At 49.0% G+C, this 17,648-nt stretch overlaps 1 protein-coding gene across 1 annotated transcript in view; it reads right to left on the bottom strand.

Moving 5' to 3' along the window:
• Nucleotides 1–9,048: 9,048 nt before the first annotated feature.
• LMNB1 (lamin B1) overlaps nucleotides 9,049–17,648 on the bottom strand; it is a 57,971-nt gene continuing 49,371 nt past the window's right edge. The window contains exons 9-11 of the mRNA XM_036279490.1: nucleotides 17,484–17,603; nucleotides 12,898–13,005; nucleotides 9,049–9,645 (exon numbers count right to left, since the gene is read on the bottom strand). Coding sequence (XP_036135383.1) covers nucleotides 9,604–9,645; nucleotides 12,898–13,005; nucleotides 17,484–17,603 — 270 coding nt within the window. The 3' untranslated portion in view covers nucleotides 9,049–9,603. The remainder of the gene's footprint in view (nucleotides 9,646–12,897; nucleotides 13,006–17,483; nucleotides 17,604–17,648) is intronic.

The following is a 17,648-nucleotide window of genomic DNA, read 5'->3' as shown; positions in this document are numbered from 1 at the left end:
GAGGTGCCCGGAACAGAGCTGCTGAGGAGGGAAAGGCTGAGGCAGCAGATGTGAGAAGCAACAGCTGACCAGGGCGCGTTCGGGGAGAAGTGGCCAAATGCCCTGCTGGGCCAGGGGATTAGAGACGAGGAGAGGACACATCTGTCTCCACGACTTCCCAGGAGCTCTTCTGAACGTCCCAGAGGTCACGGGCCCCCAGATGGGGACAATTTGCCATATGATGCAAATCAATTAACGAGTGGCACATATGTTCGCTTTCCTGCTTCTCCTGTCTCTCCTTGGAACTGAACGAGCGCCTTCAAACAACACCCTCTGGAACCCTGTCTGTTCCCCGGTTTTCCCCAGAGACAGTATCAGTGAGCATTAACTTGCTTCCCAGTTAGAACCATCCAGAGTCACTCACATCAGCTCGCCAGTTGCCTACTGAGTCTGCTGAAGAGAACACACTGAAAACAAACTGCTTGAGGATAGCAGGGTGCCCCGGGATACCCGCTAAAGGCGACCTCATTACTACGACTTAGGAGTCATGTGCCAAGGAGGACAAAAGCACTCCAATTGTCTCCCTTTACTTCATAATTCGGCGTTTGCCAACTTTCTGTCACTCACTTTGGAAAGAGCTGCCAAAGACCAGTTACTTCTAGCAACCTGGTGGGGAGGAGGGGATCCCCCCGGTTGGGCTGCATGTCGCTTTGGTCTGCCCGACGACACTTCAATCCCCTTTCCCAGCCGAAAGCTTGAATTGTATTTATTTCGATGGAAACCTGAAATCAGCCTCTAGACATCATGGAGGACCAGGGAGACCTGTCATCGCAGTTCCAGATCGGCATCTGTGCGGCGCCCGACGGCAGGGGAACAGCTCCGACCCGCGGTGCGCGGGCCCCTGTGTGAGCTGAGAAACTGGGCAGGGAAGGGCAGCGACTGGCACACGCCAAGAGCTTTGCTCAGTGTCTGGGTCTCGGTGGGAAACTCAAGCGATTGCCAAGCACGTCCCAGAAACCCTGTTTCCCGTCTGCGCCCTGAGCGCACCGGGCCCTTCGACAGTCCCTGTCGTCTTTGGTTTTCAACAACAGGGCAAAGGAAGCCATGTGGCCAGCCTGTCACAAGGAGTGACAGAGTTCAGCTCCTTCCTGCCAGAGAGATCCAGCAGGGACACTGCACCCCCACACCGTGGAGACAAGCCACGTGGCTGAACTGTTCAGATGATTGGGAACAAATCAGTACAGTAGAGACTGCTTAGGGGAGAGCTGACATGTGTCTAAAACAGAAACATCCGGGCGCCTGCCAGAGCATCTGACTGGGAAATAGTCAACCTCCCTCCTAGAGTCTCAATTGTCAAAGGAAAAAAAAGCACATCTTGCTGTTCATCACACTGAGTGTGGCTTCGACATGTCTGCAGCCAGGTGCAGGGCGACAGCGCAGGTGCGTTGCAAGCCCCTCTCAGGTATGGGTTGCTCTTTGGGCAGCCTCAGACCCAGAAACTCCAAATTTCCAGGTGCTTCCAGGTTCCAGCCGAGTCCCGTCAGTTAGAGCAGGCGGAGGCAGGTCTCAGAGAACTTCAGGACCCTGAACCCCCGTCAGAGGCTGGCTGGAGGACCTGAGAGGCCTCGGCACGCGTGCTCCTGTCCACGGAAGCACTCGGGCTGACCCGAAGCCTTGAGCAGAGTGCCTTTGCATCTCAGGCCCCGGACCCCTGGGGAGACCAGGAAAATAGCCTGGGCTGCAGGCCCGTGCCCTGCCTCCTCCCACGTAGATTCCTCCTGGACTCGGATTGCTCCGGCCCCTCCCCACCACCCCGCTCCACTTGCCCAGGGAACCCCGGCTGGAGTTTGGATGATGGATCCAGAGCCAGTGCAAAATGGCCAAGGACCACCTGCCGTGTCCTTGACTAACCCTGCACCAGGTGTGGTCGTGGTTTTCCATGAACCCAAATAATCCTGATAGGAAGTCAGAGAATGTGAACCCAGTGTGATCACACTTGTCCTGATGGTGGGAGTTTGTGTGGCCAAGTTCTTCCACGGCAAGACGCGTCATCTTCTCCAACGAGACAAACCTTTCCTGATGCGTTTCCCGAAAGAGACAGTCGCAGGACAGGGCGCCCTCCTTCCAGAAGCACCGAGCGCAGGGCAGCGCCCCGATGCGCGGGGTCACGTGATCGATGCCGCCGCAGCTGTGAGCTCCATCAGCCAGGACACGGTTTCCTTCTGCTCTTCCACATTTTACCCCAGTGTCCAGTGCACAGCGTGGCACCTCGTAAGTGCTGAATAAATGTTTGTTGAATGGACATTTACTCATGCCATGAGGAAAAGTGGCGCTTGCAATATTCTCAGTGGTTTTCCTTGTTTAACCACTCGGCCAGGAGAGATCAGCTCTGACCAACACAGTTTTCACTTGTAGACGTACATTTCTAACGGCCACGCACCACCCTGCCACGTCATAATGTAAGCCTCCCTTTGCCTCCCAGTTTCTTAATCAAAAACTTAGAAGTCATCACCAGTTTTATTTTATTTTATTTTTCCTGTATTGATTTTAGAGAGAGAGGAAGGGAGAGGGAGAGATAGAAACATCGATGAGAGAGAACATCAACTGGCCACCCTTTGCATGCCCCCCACTGGGGATCGGGCCCATCACCTGACCATGTGCCCTGACTGGGAATTGAACTGGCGACCTCTTGCTGCGAGGGTCGACTCTCAACCACTGAGCCACATCGGCCGGACAGTCATCACCAGTTTTAAATTCCCGTGGATTCAGACCTCCTGTAGTGGTCTAATCTTTCCACATGACCTCATTTAATTCTCCCATTATTCCCCTCAGGATCCAGATAAGGAAACTGACAAGCAGAAAGTGAGCTTCTTCAGGATCCCACCAAGTGACAGCCACTCAGTGTCTAACTGCCGCTCTTACCAGGGCTTCCTATTCAGAGCAAGTTCAAGGGCAGACACGGGGCTGCTCTTCATGCCCTTGGCAGCCTGTCTGTGGAGAAGGCCCATCGGGGTGGGAAGTACAGTCTGGGACACGACCCCTGGCTACAGTTGGCTTGCTTTAAAGAATGGTTAATTCTCCGTCATTAAAAGAAAAAAATTATTTTTACCTCCTTTCTAATCAGAGCTGAATCACCAGTTCCTATGACTCCTGTTATTCACAGCGTCTCCACTGCCCAGGAAGGGGAGCGGCTGGACTTAGCAGCCGGGAAAGCGCATGCTGAACGCAGGCAGCTCGGAGGGGCCCCGGCCGGGCTGCTGCCTGAGCTGGCAGAACGCAGCGCACGGGCGGAGCCGGCGGAATCCCTCGTGTCCTCCCGAGTCACCGCTTCAAGGGCTGAGGCGCAAAGGGGCTAATCTGCCTGGAAGCATGTTCTAAACTGCACCGTGCAAATAACACATCTTCCATTTGCCATTAATTTGAAGGACGTTGGAAAGAACGGAGATTTGAAGTAGGGATTTGGGGATTATCTGACAGTGGGAATTGTTCCCGCTCATCTTGACAATGAAGAACACCGTTTTCATTTGTCAACGATGTAAATTATTGTCGGACCGCTGCCTGGGATGATAGGACGGGCATAGCTGTCTAGGATATAGACACGAGTTCCCATGAAAACAACTGGGTCTCCGATTTTGGCTCTCCTGGCGCCTGGCTGGGCAGTGCCTGGTAAAACCAACCTCCCGGGACACGCTGAAGGAATGACCGAGCGAATGTACACTGGGGTACACCACGGCCCCGTGTGGTGCTGAAAGCTGTAAGGCAGCGGTTCTCAACCTGTGGGTCGCGACCCCTTTGGGGGCATCGAACGACCCTTTCACAGGGGTCGCCTAAGACATAGCAGTAGCAAAATCACAGTTATGAAGTAGCAACAAAAATAATTTTACAGTTGGGGGTCACCACAACACAAGGAACTGTATTAAAGGGTCGCGGCACTAGGGAGGCTGAGAACCACTGCTGTGCGGTGACGTGCCCACCCCAAGCAGAGCGCTGGATTTGTGAACATTCAATATATGATCCTTTTCCCCTTTCTCCCTCCTTCCTTTTTGGGTACTATGTTGCTTTTCTCTCCTCCTCCGTGAGAATGAGGCTATGCCAGGTGTGAGGAAGAGACCTGTGACGCTCTATGCTCCCCAGAGTGTCAGCGGTGCTGCCCTGCAGGGCCTGCCCCAGCACGGTGCTTAGCTGGGTTCCCAAAGGCCCCCAGGTGCATGACACAACTGCAGCCTCCTGTCGAATCTCTGGTGTGAGGTCACCCCGAGTCACCCAAAGCACCCCCTCAGGTGCCCAAACTCTTCCTTCTCCACAAGAGAATTGTAAGCATTAGTCCTGCTTTCCCTGGTGACTCCTTGTCCGCCCCTCTCGGAGTTCAGTCTGGGATCTCGATTTCACGTATGACACAGAATGGCGAGAACTATGCAACAGGCGCTCAGTGAATGTTTTCAGCTCTTGTTTTTTCCAAGGTTCCGATTTCCTAACAATTGTTCTCTTGGCAGGGCAAAAACGTAAGAGAAATGACCTAACCAGGCAGCCGGGAAAATGGATTGTAGAAAAATTTGGCCCCAGAGAGTTTGGGCTCAGTCCCTGTTGACACCCATTGGAAGGAGCATAACCAAGGGGTGGGGGGCAGCAGAGAGGAAGCCAGGGTCCGGATCCCAGGCTTCGGGAGGGTGCACCGGCTGCCAGGCTCTCAAAGAGTAGTGCTTACCCAAGGGCGGTGTGCCGGCAGAAGTGGCTCTGTGGGCTGAGTGTTGGCCCCTGGACAGAGGGGTCCGGGTTCGATTCCTGGTCAGGGCACATGCCCAGGTTGCAGGCTGGATCCCCAGCAGGGGGCGTGCAGGAGGCGGCCGATTGATGTTTCTCTCTCACATTGATGTTTCTATCTCTCTCTCCCTTTCTCTATCTCTAAAAAAAATCAATGAAAACATTTTTTAAAAACCTATTCTTTTAAAAGGCGGGGCTGGGGGCAGTGTGAGCTGAGAGGCTCCCTGCTCAGAGACCAAGAATGGAGGGGAAAGAACGAGTCCTCTGAAGATCCCTCTCGGCCACTACGCTGGAAGCCAGCTTCTGCCAGAGGTGAGACCCACTCAGTGCAATGAGACGCTTCTCTGGTGTGGCCACACAGTGGACACTTTAGCACCTGCGGCTAAACTTAAGTCATGGACACAGGGCTCTGTGGAAGGGCTTGTGGAAATACTCGAGTGTATTCAACAGACCAAACCAGACGGTTTGAAAAGAAGTATCCAGACTGAGTCAGCAAACACTGAGAACTAAACACTAGTGAAGGCGCCTCGTGTGATTACAGTTGTATGGGAGGTCCATCCCCACAGCTGGAGCCACGGAGAACTAAGAGGCTGGCCGATGCCACGGTGGCCAAGTGGATGAGGGTGCACGGCCACGGGCCAGTGGGTCATGAAATCAACACCAACATCTAAGAAAATAGCGTACGAAATACAGAGAAATCTTCAGAATCCACAGTCCGGGACCCATTGGAAGTGACACACAGCCCAAGGTCTAAAAACCGCTGAAATGGAACAAGAGCTACATTTCTCTGAGCGCAAACAGGCTGCACCTAACCCAAGAATTCCGACTCAGATCGGTGTGGGGAGCACTCATTTCATACACCTGGGCAAATATGTTTTATTGTTATATAGTAATTAAGGTACTGAACAGGCTGTTTCCTTAAATTGAAAGGTGCATTTTATCTCTGGAGAAATGTCAGCAGAACAGGAGTGGCTGGGCTATTAGACATGAGGGAAAACACTGGAAGTGAGGGCAGAGGTAGGAAGTAATGGAACTTCGCACACGGGGCCTGATGCCTGTCCCCAGGGCACACTGGGGACAGCCCACCTCCTGTCACTCTCTGCCCTCACTCTGACCCTCCAAAACCACAAAGGGGCATCCACTCCAAGTATTGTCCCCCGTTAATTATTCTTCCCATTCCACACTGTTAACATGAAGCTTCCTCTCCAACAATTTGAAATATGACTTCTGGGGGTTTTGCATGTATTTTGCCCAAACATTTTTCCTCACCCCCATCAATTGGGCTCTGAATGTCCCTTTAGCAAGGCAGGTAAATAGAAACACAGAATCGTAAATACTGCCTCCTTCGTGGTCTATTTTGGGGGGTGGAGGTAGGAAGGGAAAGGGAGAGAAAAAGAGAGTCAATCCCTTCTTCAGAATTCTGGGTTTTGCCAAGTCAATGTCACAGAAATAGCAGAACCTTGCTTTAGGAGCTCAAGTTTGAACCCTAACATTCTCCTCCGGTGGTACCTCCCAAAATCCATATCCATGCTGCTGATACGGGTGCGGGAGAACTATGGAGAAAACATCTGCGTTTTGTTTAGAAGCCAATGTTCCAGAAGCGTGGATTACTTAGATTCCTTTCCATTTCTCATTTTGTTTTTAACGTGTGTTTTGGCCAGGAAAAGAGGCATTCAAATAAATCCCTTTGTCGGTTTAAGATTTGATGAAAAGGATGGTGGGTAAGAGAGTGAAACCAAGAGGAACATGACAGGATAATCACATCTCTTGCAAATATACACATATGCAAATAGCTGTGCATGTATGTATTGTGTATGATGGTGGACTAAACTGACAAGGATAACCCTTCCCTCCTTCCACTGAACAACCCGTCAAGTAAAACTAAATGTGTTTTAATATAGAGCCAAGCCTAAGAAAACGAGAAATGTCCATAAAGGAACGAGGGACCGAACTCGAAGTCTGCGATGTAAGCGTCAGGGCTGGGAGCAGAGGACAGGGACCCCCGTGTTGAGAGCAGGTGGGGAGGACCTAGGGCGGGGGCTGCAGGACAGCGCTCGGGCCCAGCACACTGCCCGCCAGCCCAGAGCGAAGGTGAACTTCAGTGGAACTCAGGGGCACGTGGACCGTCCCTGTGAAGACCAGGGAACACCCATGCACAGTGTCGGAGTGGGTCTTCACTATCACAAGGTGGGAAAACAAGAGAAAAGGTCCACACCACTACCATCACTGGGGAGCTGGCCTGGAAACCCCCAAATTACTCCGTGGCAACACCATCAAAACCCCGGGGATGGAGCGCTCACAAAACAAAGCCCAGCTGAAGATGAGCTCACAATCTAAACACCCTGCGAGGAAGCGAGCCACCCTGGGGAGGGGCGGGGTGGGGCGGGCGGGCCCTGCAGCTAGCAGAGAAAGTAGCATCTTCGGACAGCAAGACAAACAGAACCGACCAGAGACTATACATACAACCATTTTAACAGATAGAAACTCTAATGAAAAAAATAAGTTGAAAAAAAGAGCAGGAAAGTTTGAAAAAGAATCAAAAGCTACTTCAGAAATGAAAAATGTCGTCAATGAAGCAAGGTCACAGAGCTCAGAAGGGAGACAAACCCAGAGCGAAAACACACGAGGACGGATCCCACGGCCATCTGAGCGCCCAGAAGGGACGGACAGGGAATGGGGACGAGAGAATAGTCAACAAAATAAAAACACCCCGAATTATTTTTAGTGAAGAAAACTGAGAGCTGAACAAGAATAAAAATAAATCTGAGTAAAAATAGTGGTGAAACAATAATTGAAGACAAAATGCAAACTTGGGGGCGGGGCCTCACGTGTGTCATAAACTGTCAAAAATCCAGAAATGCAGTTGTATCGCTGTGTCCCCAACCTGCCCTGGTGGGGAGACACGCGAACATGGGGAGGCAGCGCGCCCCGCCCTCGCCAGGCTTCTGCGGGGACAGCCAGGGTGCAGCTGGCTGCCAGACGTCCCTTTAGTCTGAAGTCTGTCCCTCCAAACCGACCCCACAATCTGCTGCCCACACCCAGGGGCACAGAACTGAGTCCTGACTTTTACTCAAAATGTCACCAGAGTATTTACTACTCTGCGGTATCACAGCTGCTGATTTTTCTTAATTCTTAACTAAAGTGTTGGTTTCTATAACCTAATTCATCCAGCAATCAAGTACCTAGAGTGAATTCTGGTGACAAGTACCCCATCTTGTGGTAATTTTCACAATCAAGTTCAGCCACACACTGCACTCCAGTCTCACTGTGCAGCTGACCCTGGGCTGCCGACCCAGCCTTCGATCTGCTTCACCAGACCGAGCTTGCGGCCCAGCGCTGACCTCGAGGCTCCAGGGCTCCGGAGCAGTCCCTCCGGACGCCGGGTTATTCTCCAGGAAAGCCAGCAGCCTGCACAGCTTACCGCGGGGATTTCGTAAGAGAAAAGCAAACAGAGTCGGGTTAGGTCCTGAAATGTGACCATCTGTTAGATAGGGTTCAGATAGTCCACTTTCCACAAGATGAAATCATTTAGCTACAGCAATCACAGGACAGAAGTTCTCCTAACCCATAACCAGTGACACCCCGATTATCACCATACCTAACAAAAGTACCCCCGCACAGCACACACCCATCTGTTTTTGTATCATTCATACCGCACCCCTCTAAAAGGTGGCTTTTTTTTTTAATCCTCACCTGAGGACATTTTTGCATTTATCTTCTGATAGAGGGAGAAAGAGAGAGAGAGAAACATCGATGTAAAAGGGACAAATTAAGTGGCTGCCACCCACACAACCCAACCATGCAACAGAGGAACATACCCCCTTAGCGGGAACTGAACCCGGGCCTCTCTGGTCCTCAGGCTGACACTCTAACCACTGAGCTAAACCAACCAGGGCTAAAAGGTGGTTTTTAATCAATACCTTTTCCTTATTTTAAGAGAGTAAAGCTAGATTCTAGAAATATAATCTCCATTTTTTTCTTTTAAAAGGAATGTCTTCCTCAATGACTTCTCTCACTATCTGACCTATGTTCCCATTCTGAAAGGTCTTATTGCTAAATAAGCTAAAAAGCATAAAGCACTGAGCACAAGTTTAAAAAGACAGTAGATTAATATTAAAACAGCTTTTTATTTGTTAATGTCACATAAGAAATTTAAGCAAGTTACACTATCTTAAAAAAACACAACTAACGCATTTTAGGAGAAACCCTTCCCTCCCCGCCCCCCGCCCGCACGCCCCCTGTGAATTAAGAGTCTAAGAGAAGAAGTAACCATAAAACAAAGTTTTGTGGAATCCTTCATCCAGAGTGCTTACATGATTAGGTTAATATTGCCATCTTACAAAATTTTCTCTTTTCTATTAAAAAAAATTGTAGCCATGATTGTTTATTACAAAAAAATTCAGTACAAAATTTCGATATATTGAAAAATGCTCTCCCTCCCTCACAGCACCGTTATATGTAGCAGAGAATTATCAAGAGCAGATTGCTAATCTATCTAGATGGAGCAATCTTCAAATTATGCCCAGACACACAGTGGTTTATTGACCCTCCCCTCCTCTTCTCATAAGAACTTAAAAAAAAAAAATACACATACAAAAAAATGTCAAAAAATTTGAGGCGCCCTTTCCAAACAGTACACAGTTCAGTGTCAATAATTCACATCTTACAACAAAGTGTATGGATATGGTTTCTTTTACAAAACTTTCAGTGTCAAAAAAGGAAATTAAGGCCATCATTTCGCAGCTTAAAAATTCACATAAAGGAAATATAAAAATATTCTGTGCTTCTGAGAGGCTCCGCACTGTATGTAGGTCAGGATCACCATCCTTCTGTATTCGGGGGAAGACAGCTGACTTGAGAAGTTCACATGATTGCACAGCTTCTATTGGATGCTCTCTGGGCCCCCTGAGGAGGAAAGCAGAAAGGAAAATGAGCACTAAGAGAGTGGATCACAGTATTTTAAAATAAGAGATGCTGCAAACCCGTGTTACCTCTCTTCAAATGGACCCTCACCATCTCTCACGTGTCCTTTTTATCCGTCTTTTAAAGACTTCTTCCCCAAAAAACGCCATCAAATTCCAGGACAGTGATTCTCAACTCCAGCTACACTAAGGAACTTAAAAAAATTCTGACCTAGGTCCCTAGATCAATTAAATGAGAACCTATTGATATAAAAATGTATCTCTGGTCGGTTTGGCTCAGCGGTTAGAGCATCGGCCGGTGGACTGGAGAGTCTCGGGTTTGGTTCCCGCTAAGGGCACGTACCTCGGTTGCAGTTCGTCCCCGGCCCCAGTTGGGGTCCTGTGGGTGGCAACCACTCGATGTCTCTCTCACATCGATGTTTCTCTCTCTCTATTCCTCCCTCCCTCCCTCCCGCTCTGACGATAAAAGCAAAAAAAAAAAAAAAAGGAAAGCGCCTAAGTAATTCTAATCTGCGACCAGAGTTGAAAGCCCCTGTCCACGAACTCCCTTTATGACTTAGGAAAGAGATCAGTGGATTCCATTCCGAGCAACCGCATCAGAGACTACGCTGGCTGGACCCCCAAGAACCCCGTGCCAAACCACCTGCGTGGGGCTCATCCTCAAATGTGAACGAAGGTCACCAGAAAAACCAGAAAAACTTCTCATCAACTCACAAGGCCCCTGGATTCATTCTCTACGGTGGAGTCAAACGAGCTGACCTGCCCTTCCTTCCTTCTTCCCTCTTCTGAACCTCGACATCATTCTTCTCTGATCACAAAAGCTAAAAACCTCACACATTTTTTACTTCTGTGTGTCTTTTGCTCACCCTCAAGTTCAGCCGCTACGCCTCAAGGAACCTGCACTTAAATAGTCCCTCAGCGCCCTCGCTGGGTAGCTCAGCTGGTTAGAGCATCATCCCGATACGCCAAGGCGGGGGTTCGATCCCTGGTCAGAGCACATGCAGGAGTCAAGCAATGAATGCATAAATACGTGGAACAACAAATCGATGTTTCTCTCTCTCTTTACCCCTGCCTTCCCTCCTCACACTAAAAAAACCATAATCTCTCAGGGTCTCTGCAGCCTCCCATCTAGAGTCAGTCCCTCTGATACTTCCCAGTCTTATCTGCTCCCAGGTGCGCAGCAGCTCCTTGCCTGGGCTCCCCAGACTGTGCCGATCTAACGCCACCTTCAACTCCGTCTACCTCCCACACGCCCTGCAACAGAGCAGGACGCAGACACCGCTGTGCTTCAGGCGGTGAGGAAGTGCAGGCATCAAACCTCCCTTCAGTGAAGAGTGGAGACCATTCGCCCTCACCCTACAGCTACTCTGACCAGGACCTGCCAGTTGGGGCTTCGCCTTCAAGAGGTCTAGTGCTCCTTGTCACCCTCTTGGAAGCCTGCTGCCATGTTGTAGAGCTGGGGCTGAGCTACTGAACAATGAGAAGCCACGTGGAAAAAAACACGGGGGACATGGCACCCCAGCCAAGCTCTCAGTTGAATGCAACTGCATGGTTTTCGGTCTCCATCGTGCAGAGCAAAAAATATGCCCAGCTGAGCCCAGTCAAACCACGGAATCACGAGGAGAAATCATTGTTTTAAGGCACTAAGTTTTGGGGTGGGTAATTAATGTAACAACACATCATCCCAACACCCTCAGAACACCATGGTCTGCTTCTCATACCCAAATAACGGCCCATCCTTCTAAATACTGGACAAGCTATTTCCCGGAGATCTTCTCAACTACTCCGGTGGCCCAGAGAGCTTCCTCCAGAGCCGGACCTACTACCACTCACGCTCGGAGCCACCAGGCGGGCACCTTGAGACATCTGACATTGTCATTTTACTTCCAGTTATTATAATGCTGCTCATTAAGGGCAGGAAATGGATCTCACGCTTGTTTCTTAGTAAAGCCAAGTCTAAAGTTATCTGTTCTTAACAGTATGCCCCGAAATGAAGTAACCAAAAATGAATTCTACCTCATATAACCCACCCAACAATGGGACAAAACAGAAGATAATGTTCATTTGGAATAGGACTGGGACTAATAAAGCAAACGAAGAGATTTATGAATCTGGACATGAAATCTTATAAGGATAGCAATTTTTTTTTTTTTTAAATCCTCACCCGAGGACATTTTTCCATTTTTTGTTTAGATAGAGTGGGAGGGAGAGTGAGGGAGAGAGAAATATCGACGTGAAAGGGACACATCTAGTGGTTGCCACCCACATGACCCAACCAGGTCTGGGGACAAACTGCAACCGAGGTACACGCCCTTAGCGGGAACCGAACCCGGGTCTCTCTGGACTGCAGGCCAACACTCTAATCACTGAGCCAAACCGGCCAGCGCAAGGATAGCAATTCTGATTAATGATAAGATTCAAACAGCCTGAGAATATAAACCGAAGGCTCATTAGTTATTAATAATTCCAGTTTAAGTAATTAAAATCAAATTTGGAGCTTCTTTATTTTAAGAGCTCTCAAAAGCCCAAGCGTCAGCTAAAAATCTATCTTGCAATTAAATAATTAGGAACTTAATATAGCAACAATTTTGCTTCCTACTGAAATTAAATATTGCTCATTGTTATTTTTTTAAGTTTACGTGTAGATGCTTACTCTAATTTAGTAATTAAATTCTCAATCACAGAACCCTTAGGTAAATAATTTTGAGCAAGCATCCTAATTATATAAATTTATTTATAAGTGTTATATAAGCCCTACCTTATTATGTACATTAAAAAACAAAAGACAGCCCAGATGGTGTGGCTCAGTGGATTGGGCATCGTCCCATGGACTGAGAGGTCCTGGTTCAATTCCTGGTCAGGGCACATGCCCAAGTTTTGGGCTCCGTCCCCAGTAGGGGACGTGCAGGAGGCAGCCGACCAATGTTTCTATCTCACATCAATGTTTCTACCTCTCTCTCCCTTCCTCTCTCTCTAAAAAAAAAATCAAGAACATACCAAAAAAAAAAAGACAGTGAAATTGGATATAATGAGAAAAACTGTTTGAAGAAGGCATGCCAACACTTTGTGCAGTACCCTAATGTACCACCTTCAGTATCTCCTCAGGAAAAATACACCCCCTTGTAGATCACTGTTTTGGTTCCTCAGGCGAGAGCAAAAGCCAAACTCCACTATTGGTTCTGGTGTGCTCATAATTCTGTTAATAAAATTTAAAACATATATACTGAAGCAATACCTGCTGGTGGAAAAATTCTTCCTCCACAGCCACTTCGGCTGCTTCTTCCTCCTCCTCTTCCTCCTCGGGTATGGTTGTTTTAAAGACTGTGCTTCTTTGAGCAACCTCCTAAAAACAAAAGTAGTTTGATTTCAAGTTAAAGCCACAATTAAAATTACAATGGTCACAGGGAGGGCAACCTTTTCCTTGCTTAAGTTTAAGAAACAGTATTCTTAAATCAGGGACATTTTTTAAAGTGGTTCACCAGTAGCTTTAGCTAGTGAACAGGAATTTTTGCATAATTAGTAGTGGTTCTTAGATCTTCAGTATTCCCTGCAGGGGAGCTACTGGTACCCAATTTGAAATGCCTGCTGAGAAGTTTCCACTGCTTTCTATCTGTTCTATTACCAAGAATTCTGTCAATGATTTGGCACTAAATTCTTAAAACTCAGTGTGAACGCATAGTACAGCTCTTGCTTGACTCCTAAAAAGAGAAGGTGCTAAATAAATGCTGAATAAAATGGAGCTGGAGCCCTGGGCAGTGTGGCTCAGTTGGCTGGAGCCTCATCCCATGAACCAAAAGATTGCCGATTAGATTCCTAGTCAGGGCACATGGCTGGGTTTCAGGCTCAACCCCCACTAGGGGGCGTGCAGGAGGCAGCTGATCACTGTTCTGCTCTTACATCGATGTTTCTCTCTGTCTCCCTCTCTCTCTAAAAAACCAATTCAAAAAAAAAGGAGAAGTTGGAGGCCAGCTGCTGTGACCTCAGACACCATGATAGCAACAGGACAACCTGATGAGTGAGCTGGAAGGATGAGCTCCTTTCATTCCTTCAGCAACTGGCTCCTCTTGAATGAAATGGAATCAAGACCAATGAGCACCACTGATAAAAATAACACACGAGTGAAGTCCAATGTATTCCACACATAAAACAGACCCCCGTCACCCACTGAAAGCCCAAGCACAGCCGGCTTCCGCTGAAGCACGAGGCTGGCCCGCCGAGCTGGCCGCAGGTGAGGGAGTGTCCCAGTGAGTTCAGCGGAGCATCTCATTCTACTCTGTACCGAGACTTAAGGTCCCTCGGGAGAGAGAACTCCTTCAGAGGAACAGGAAGATGCTAACAGGTCAGTGAAAGCTTATCTGAAATTTAACACAGACCAGTTAGTTTAAAACAGCAGAGGAAGAAAACCAAAAATGTCCTAGAAATGAGACTTCAGTTTCAAATATGTCCAAGGATGCAATCGGTGGATGAAGGAAGGTCGGACAGCAGTGCTTTGTGGGAATTCTGGTAACGGTTGCAGGGCCAGGGAAGATAACCCATTTTGAGTCTCTCAATTAGCTGGAAACTTCAGTTCTGTGAGACCAGTCTATGTCCACACACAGAGTCATTTCACAAGTATCTGTTTGCTTTATCCAAGCACTAATAAAAAAGCATGTGAATCTTTAGATCAACTACAATTCTCTAAACTAAGATATCGATTGGAAGATGGTGGCACTAACATGGAAAAGATTCTCAGAAAGCTTTCAAAGTACATAGCTTTCCTCAACTCATCTTAAAATAAGGAAAAATACTTCAAAATCCATTACAGATCCCTCACAGTCCAGTTCCAAGCAGCCTGAGCCAGTGTACATGTCCCTCACGGAAACACTGGCTCTTAAAGCTCATGATATAACGAGACCATTGGCCTCGAATGAGAAGCTTAGAAAACGGCAACTGGCCCAACTTCATTAGGTGTGAATTACTTCAACAGAACTACTTTTAATGTAAGCCTGCAGTTAAGCACTTTTCATTAGGCAACATTTAAAAACCAATTACTCTAATGCAAAAAGCCTGTATGGAAAACGAATGAGCTAAATACTATCTAAAAATCTAGACCTAGAGACATAGAAGTAGGGTACAGACTGACAAACCTTAGAAGAGGGGCTTGGGGGAGGGAAGAGATAAACCACAGAACTTATATGCATGTATGTGTAACCATGGACATAGACAACAATGCTGGGGCGGGGGAGGGAGGAAGGTGTCAATGGGGGGAAAAGGAGAAACATCTGTAACAAAATAAAATTAAAATAAAAATCTAGACAGAAAAATAATAGAACAAATTTAGAACCAAAAGCTGTTAGGCTTAGACCCAGGAAATTGTTATTGCCCAAGGTGCTAATAGATAAAAGTCTTTACCAAAACAGTTCCTCTCAACAAGACACCCAGCCCCAGGAGTGCCCTGACGGCACACACCCATGGTCTCTACGTCATGCTGTGGGCCTGCCCGGTAAGGCCTCGGGCATGCGAAGGCAAGCCACCCAATCAGCAGGGCCCGCGGCCAGTGCCAGCTGGGACGCGCTGATGTGCTCATCTCTTCACACCTCTGCTCCGCCAGGGCCTGTTGGCGGCCCGAAATCACCACGGTGGGAGTAGGTACACCACTGAAATCAGTAAATGCTACAACTCAGGGCACTTTTGTTAATGAAGGGGCTGGTTGTTAAACTCTGATATCTCTATATACATAAGTAACCATTTGCATATACAAGTTTCCGTTATGCCTATATTCTGCAAGGTACAGAGAGACTGCTTTATTTTTTATTTCCCTCATACAAAGATATCATTTTTAACCATCCAGCACCCCCCCTCATTTCCCAGTAAGAGCCCCAATTTCTCCTCTCTCCCGTGGAGATGATGCGTGTGTCCCAAGGAGCCCAGTGCGACCCAGACACGGGGAGGGAGGCTCAAGCTCTAACTGTCCTCTGGCCAGGAAGCTGGTTTAGAGGTGGGCACGGGACCCCAGCTGGCACAGAAGACAGAAGCCCAGGACGCGGGCCTCGCGGGAAGATGTCTTCCCCATACAAGCCTGAATGACGCGCTCTGGGGGGCCAGCAGCTGTCCTGAGCCCCGAGGGAGAGGCCCTGGGAAGCAGACAACAGACGGATCCTGGGCACACGGGATCCAGTCTACCAGCCCTTGCTTTGTGGTTTTGTGACCCCACCTAGCCCCATTATTTTAAAGCCAGGTTAACTGGGTTTTCTGACATTTTCAATGACTCAGTAAGAAGTAAATATACATAGAAAATTAAAGTGACTTGAGCCAATGATCTCCAACCTTACAGAAAAGTGGTCTTTATGGTGATAATTATAGATCGCTGTAAATATGATCTGGGACCTACTAATAAACATAGTCTTACAGAATTAAACAGATGCCCACAATTCTCATCTGGCCATCACAGAAGTCAATAACTAGGTGTGAGACTGCCCTTGCTTCTGCAGAAGTCATCTAAGAGAGCCGAGCAGGCAGGAGGAAATAGTCTGTTACAAGAACAGACCAGCCAACAGGAATCTGCCAGTCAGCGGTCTGAGTTCTGAAGGGAAGCCTGGGCCGCGGTGGGCTTCGCGGAAACGTCATCGATACCACCACCTCGAGACACACCCATGTCATGGTGCCTACTACGTGGGCTTTTAAAATACGCTCCTATCAGGAGTACTTCTAACTTGGAACACATTTTCACACAGCAAAAAACAAACACGCTAGGGTGGTACTCGATTCCACAGCTCACAGAAGCCTGTCTCCGCTGCCTTATAACGTGCTCCTCAACCTGAGCGAATCACCGCTCACTCAGTGTTTGAAACAGACGTGTCCTCTACCAATTTCCGTTTTCGGAAACTACCAGCGGGGGAGCTCCGGCCACCCCAGCACTGAGGCGGCAGCAGAGCCGGCAGGGAGGGCTCCAAGGGCCGGAGGCAGGAAGCAAGGGCCGGAGGCAGAGAAGACCCAGCACTTTGACGCCGGATTATCGCGGGCGTTGCAAACACTTCCTACCCTGAGAACCAGCAGCGAGGGATGGGCGGGAGAGGGGCAGGCCCAGGACTTCTTATGCAAACACCTCAGGCTGCATAACGAGTGCTGTTAATTACTTTATTTCTCTGAACTTAAGTGAAGGCCCATGTTCGATTTTTATGCAAATGCATCCAGTAAATTCTTGCTGCGAGCCTAGTGTGTGCAGGCGAGCCTAGTGTGTGCAGGCGCTGCCAGCCAGGAAAGCCAGGCCGGGTGCCCTTACTACTCCAGTGAGAGGCCCCGACCAGCTCTGCGGCCGAGCCCGCGCGGGGCCCTCGGAGAGAAGGACCCTCGGGGACACTGCTGTGACCGACACCACTCCTTCTGTCCGACACGCTCACCTCCTGCTCATGTGTGTGGCGGGGACCCAAGTGACTACCTGACAGGTGGGGACGGGAGGTTCTCTGACAAGAATTCTAGGACTGATACGTGAAAACATACACGTGAAGCAGCTCTTCACACCACAATCTCCAAATTCACAGCTTCGCAGGCACTCGAGAGCCGGTGGCGAGGTTAGTGGCACACACTTCCACTGGGGGCCACGTGCTGTTCCAAGCACCTCCCAAGGATGTTCTCGTGTGCATTACTCCCCTTTTATTAATGTTATCTCATTTATAGCGTCTCATCTCTGTTTTGAGGAAAACTAAGAGACGTGAAGGACGCTCCCGGAGGCACAGAGCCCCGTGCGGTCACCAGCGCTGTGACACGCTCCCGGAGAAAGCACACGTGCGGTGAACTGCCCGGTGGCACTGACGTCGCAGTGTCCTGACACAACGGCCATACCTCTCCCTGAGAATTCTTCAAGATGACCTTCACGTCTTCGCCAGTGCCCCAGGAGTTCTGGTTCTTCCAGATGAGGTCGGTGGGAGGACTGGCCGTGACGCCGGCATTTGCGGCCCAGATCTGGAAACACAGAAGGACAGCGGTCTGCTCAGAACCCAGCGACCA

This window comes from Molossus molossus, unplaced genomic scaffold, assembly GCF_014108415.1.
Source record: "Molossus molossus isolate mMolMol1 unplaced genomic scaffold, mMolMol1.p scaffold_m16_p_3, whole genome shotgun sequence".
In the NCBI taxonomy this organism is placed as follows: domain Eukaryota; kingdom Metazoa; phylum Chordata; class Mammalia; order Chiroptera; family Molossidae; genus Molossus; species Molossus molossus.
Note: the sequence above shows the minus strand (reverse complement) of the source record. Positions and strands in the feature narration are given on the sequence as shown.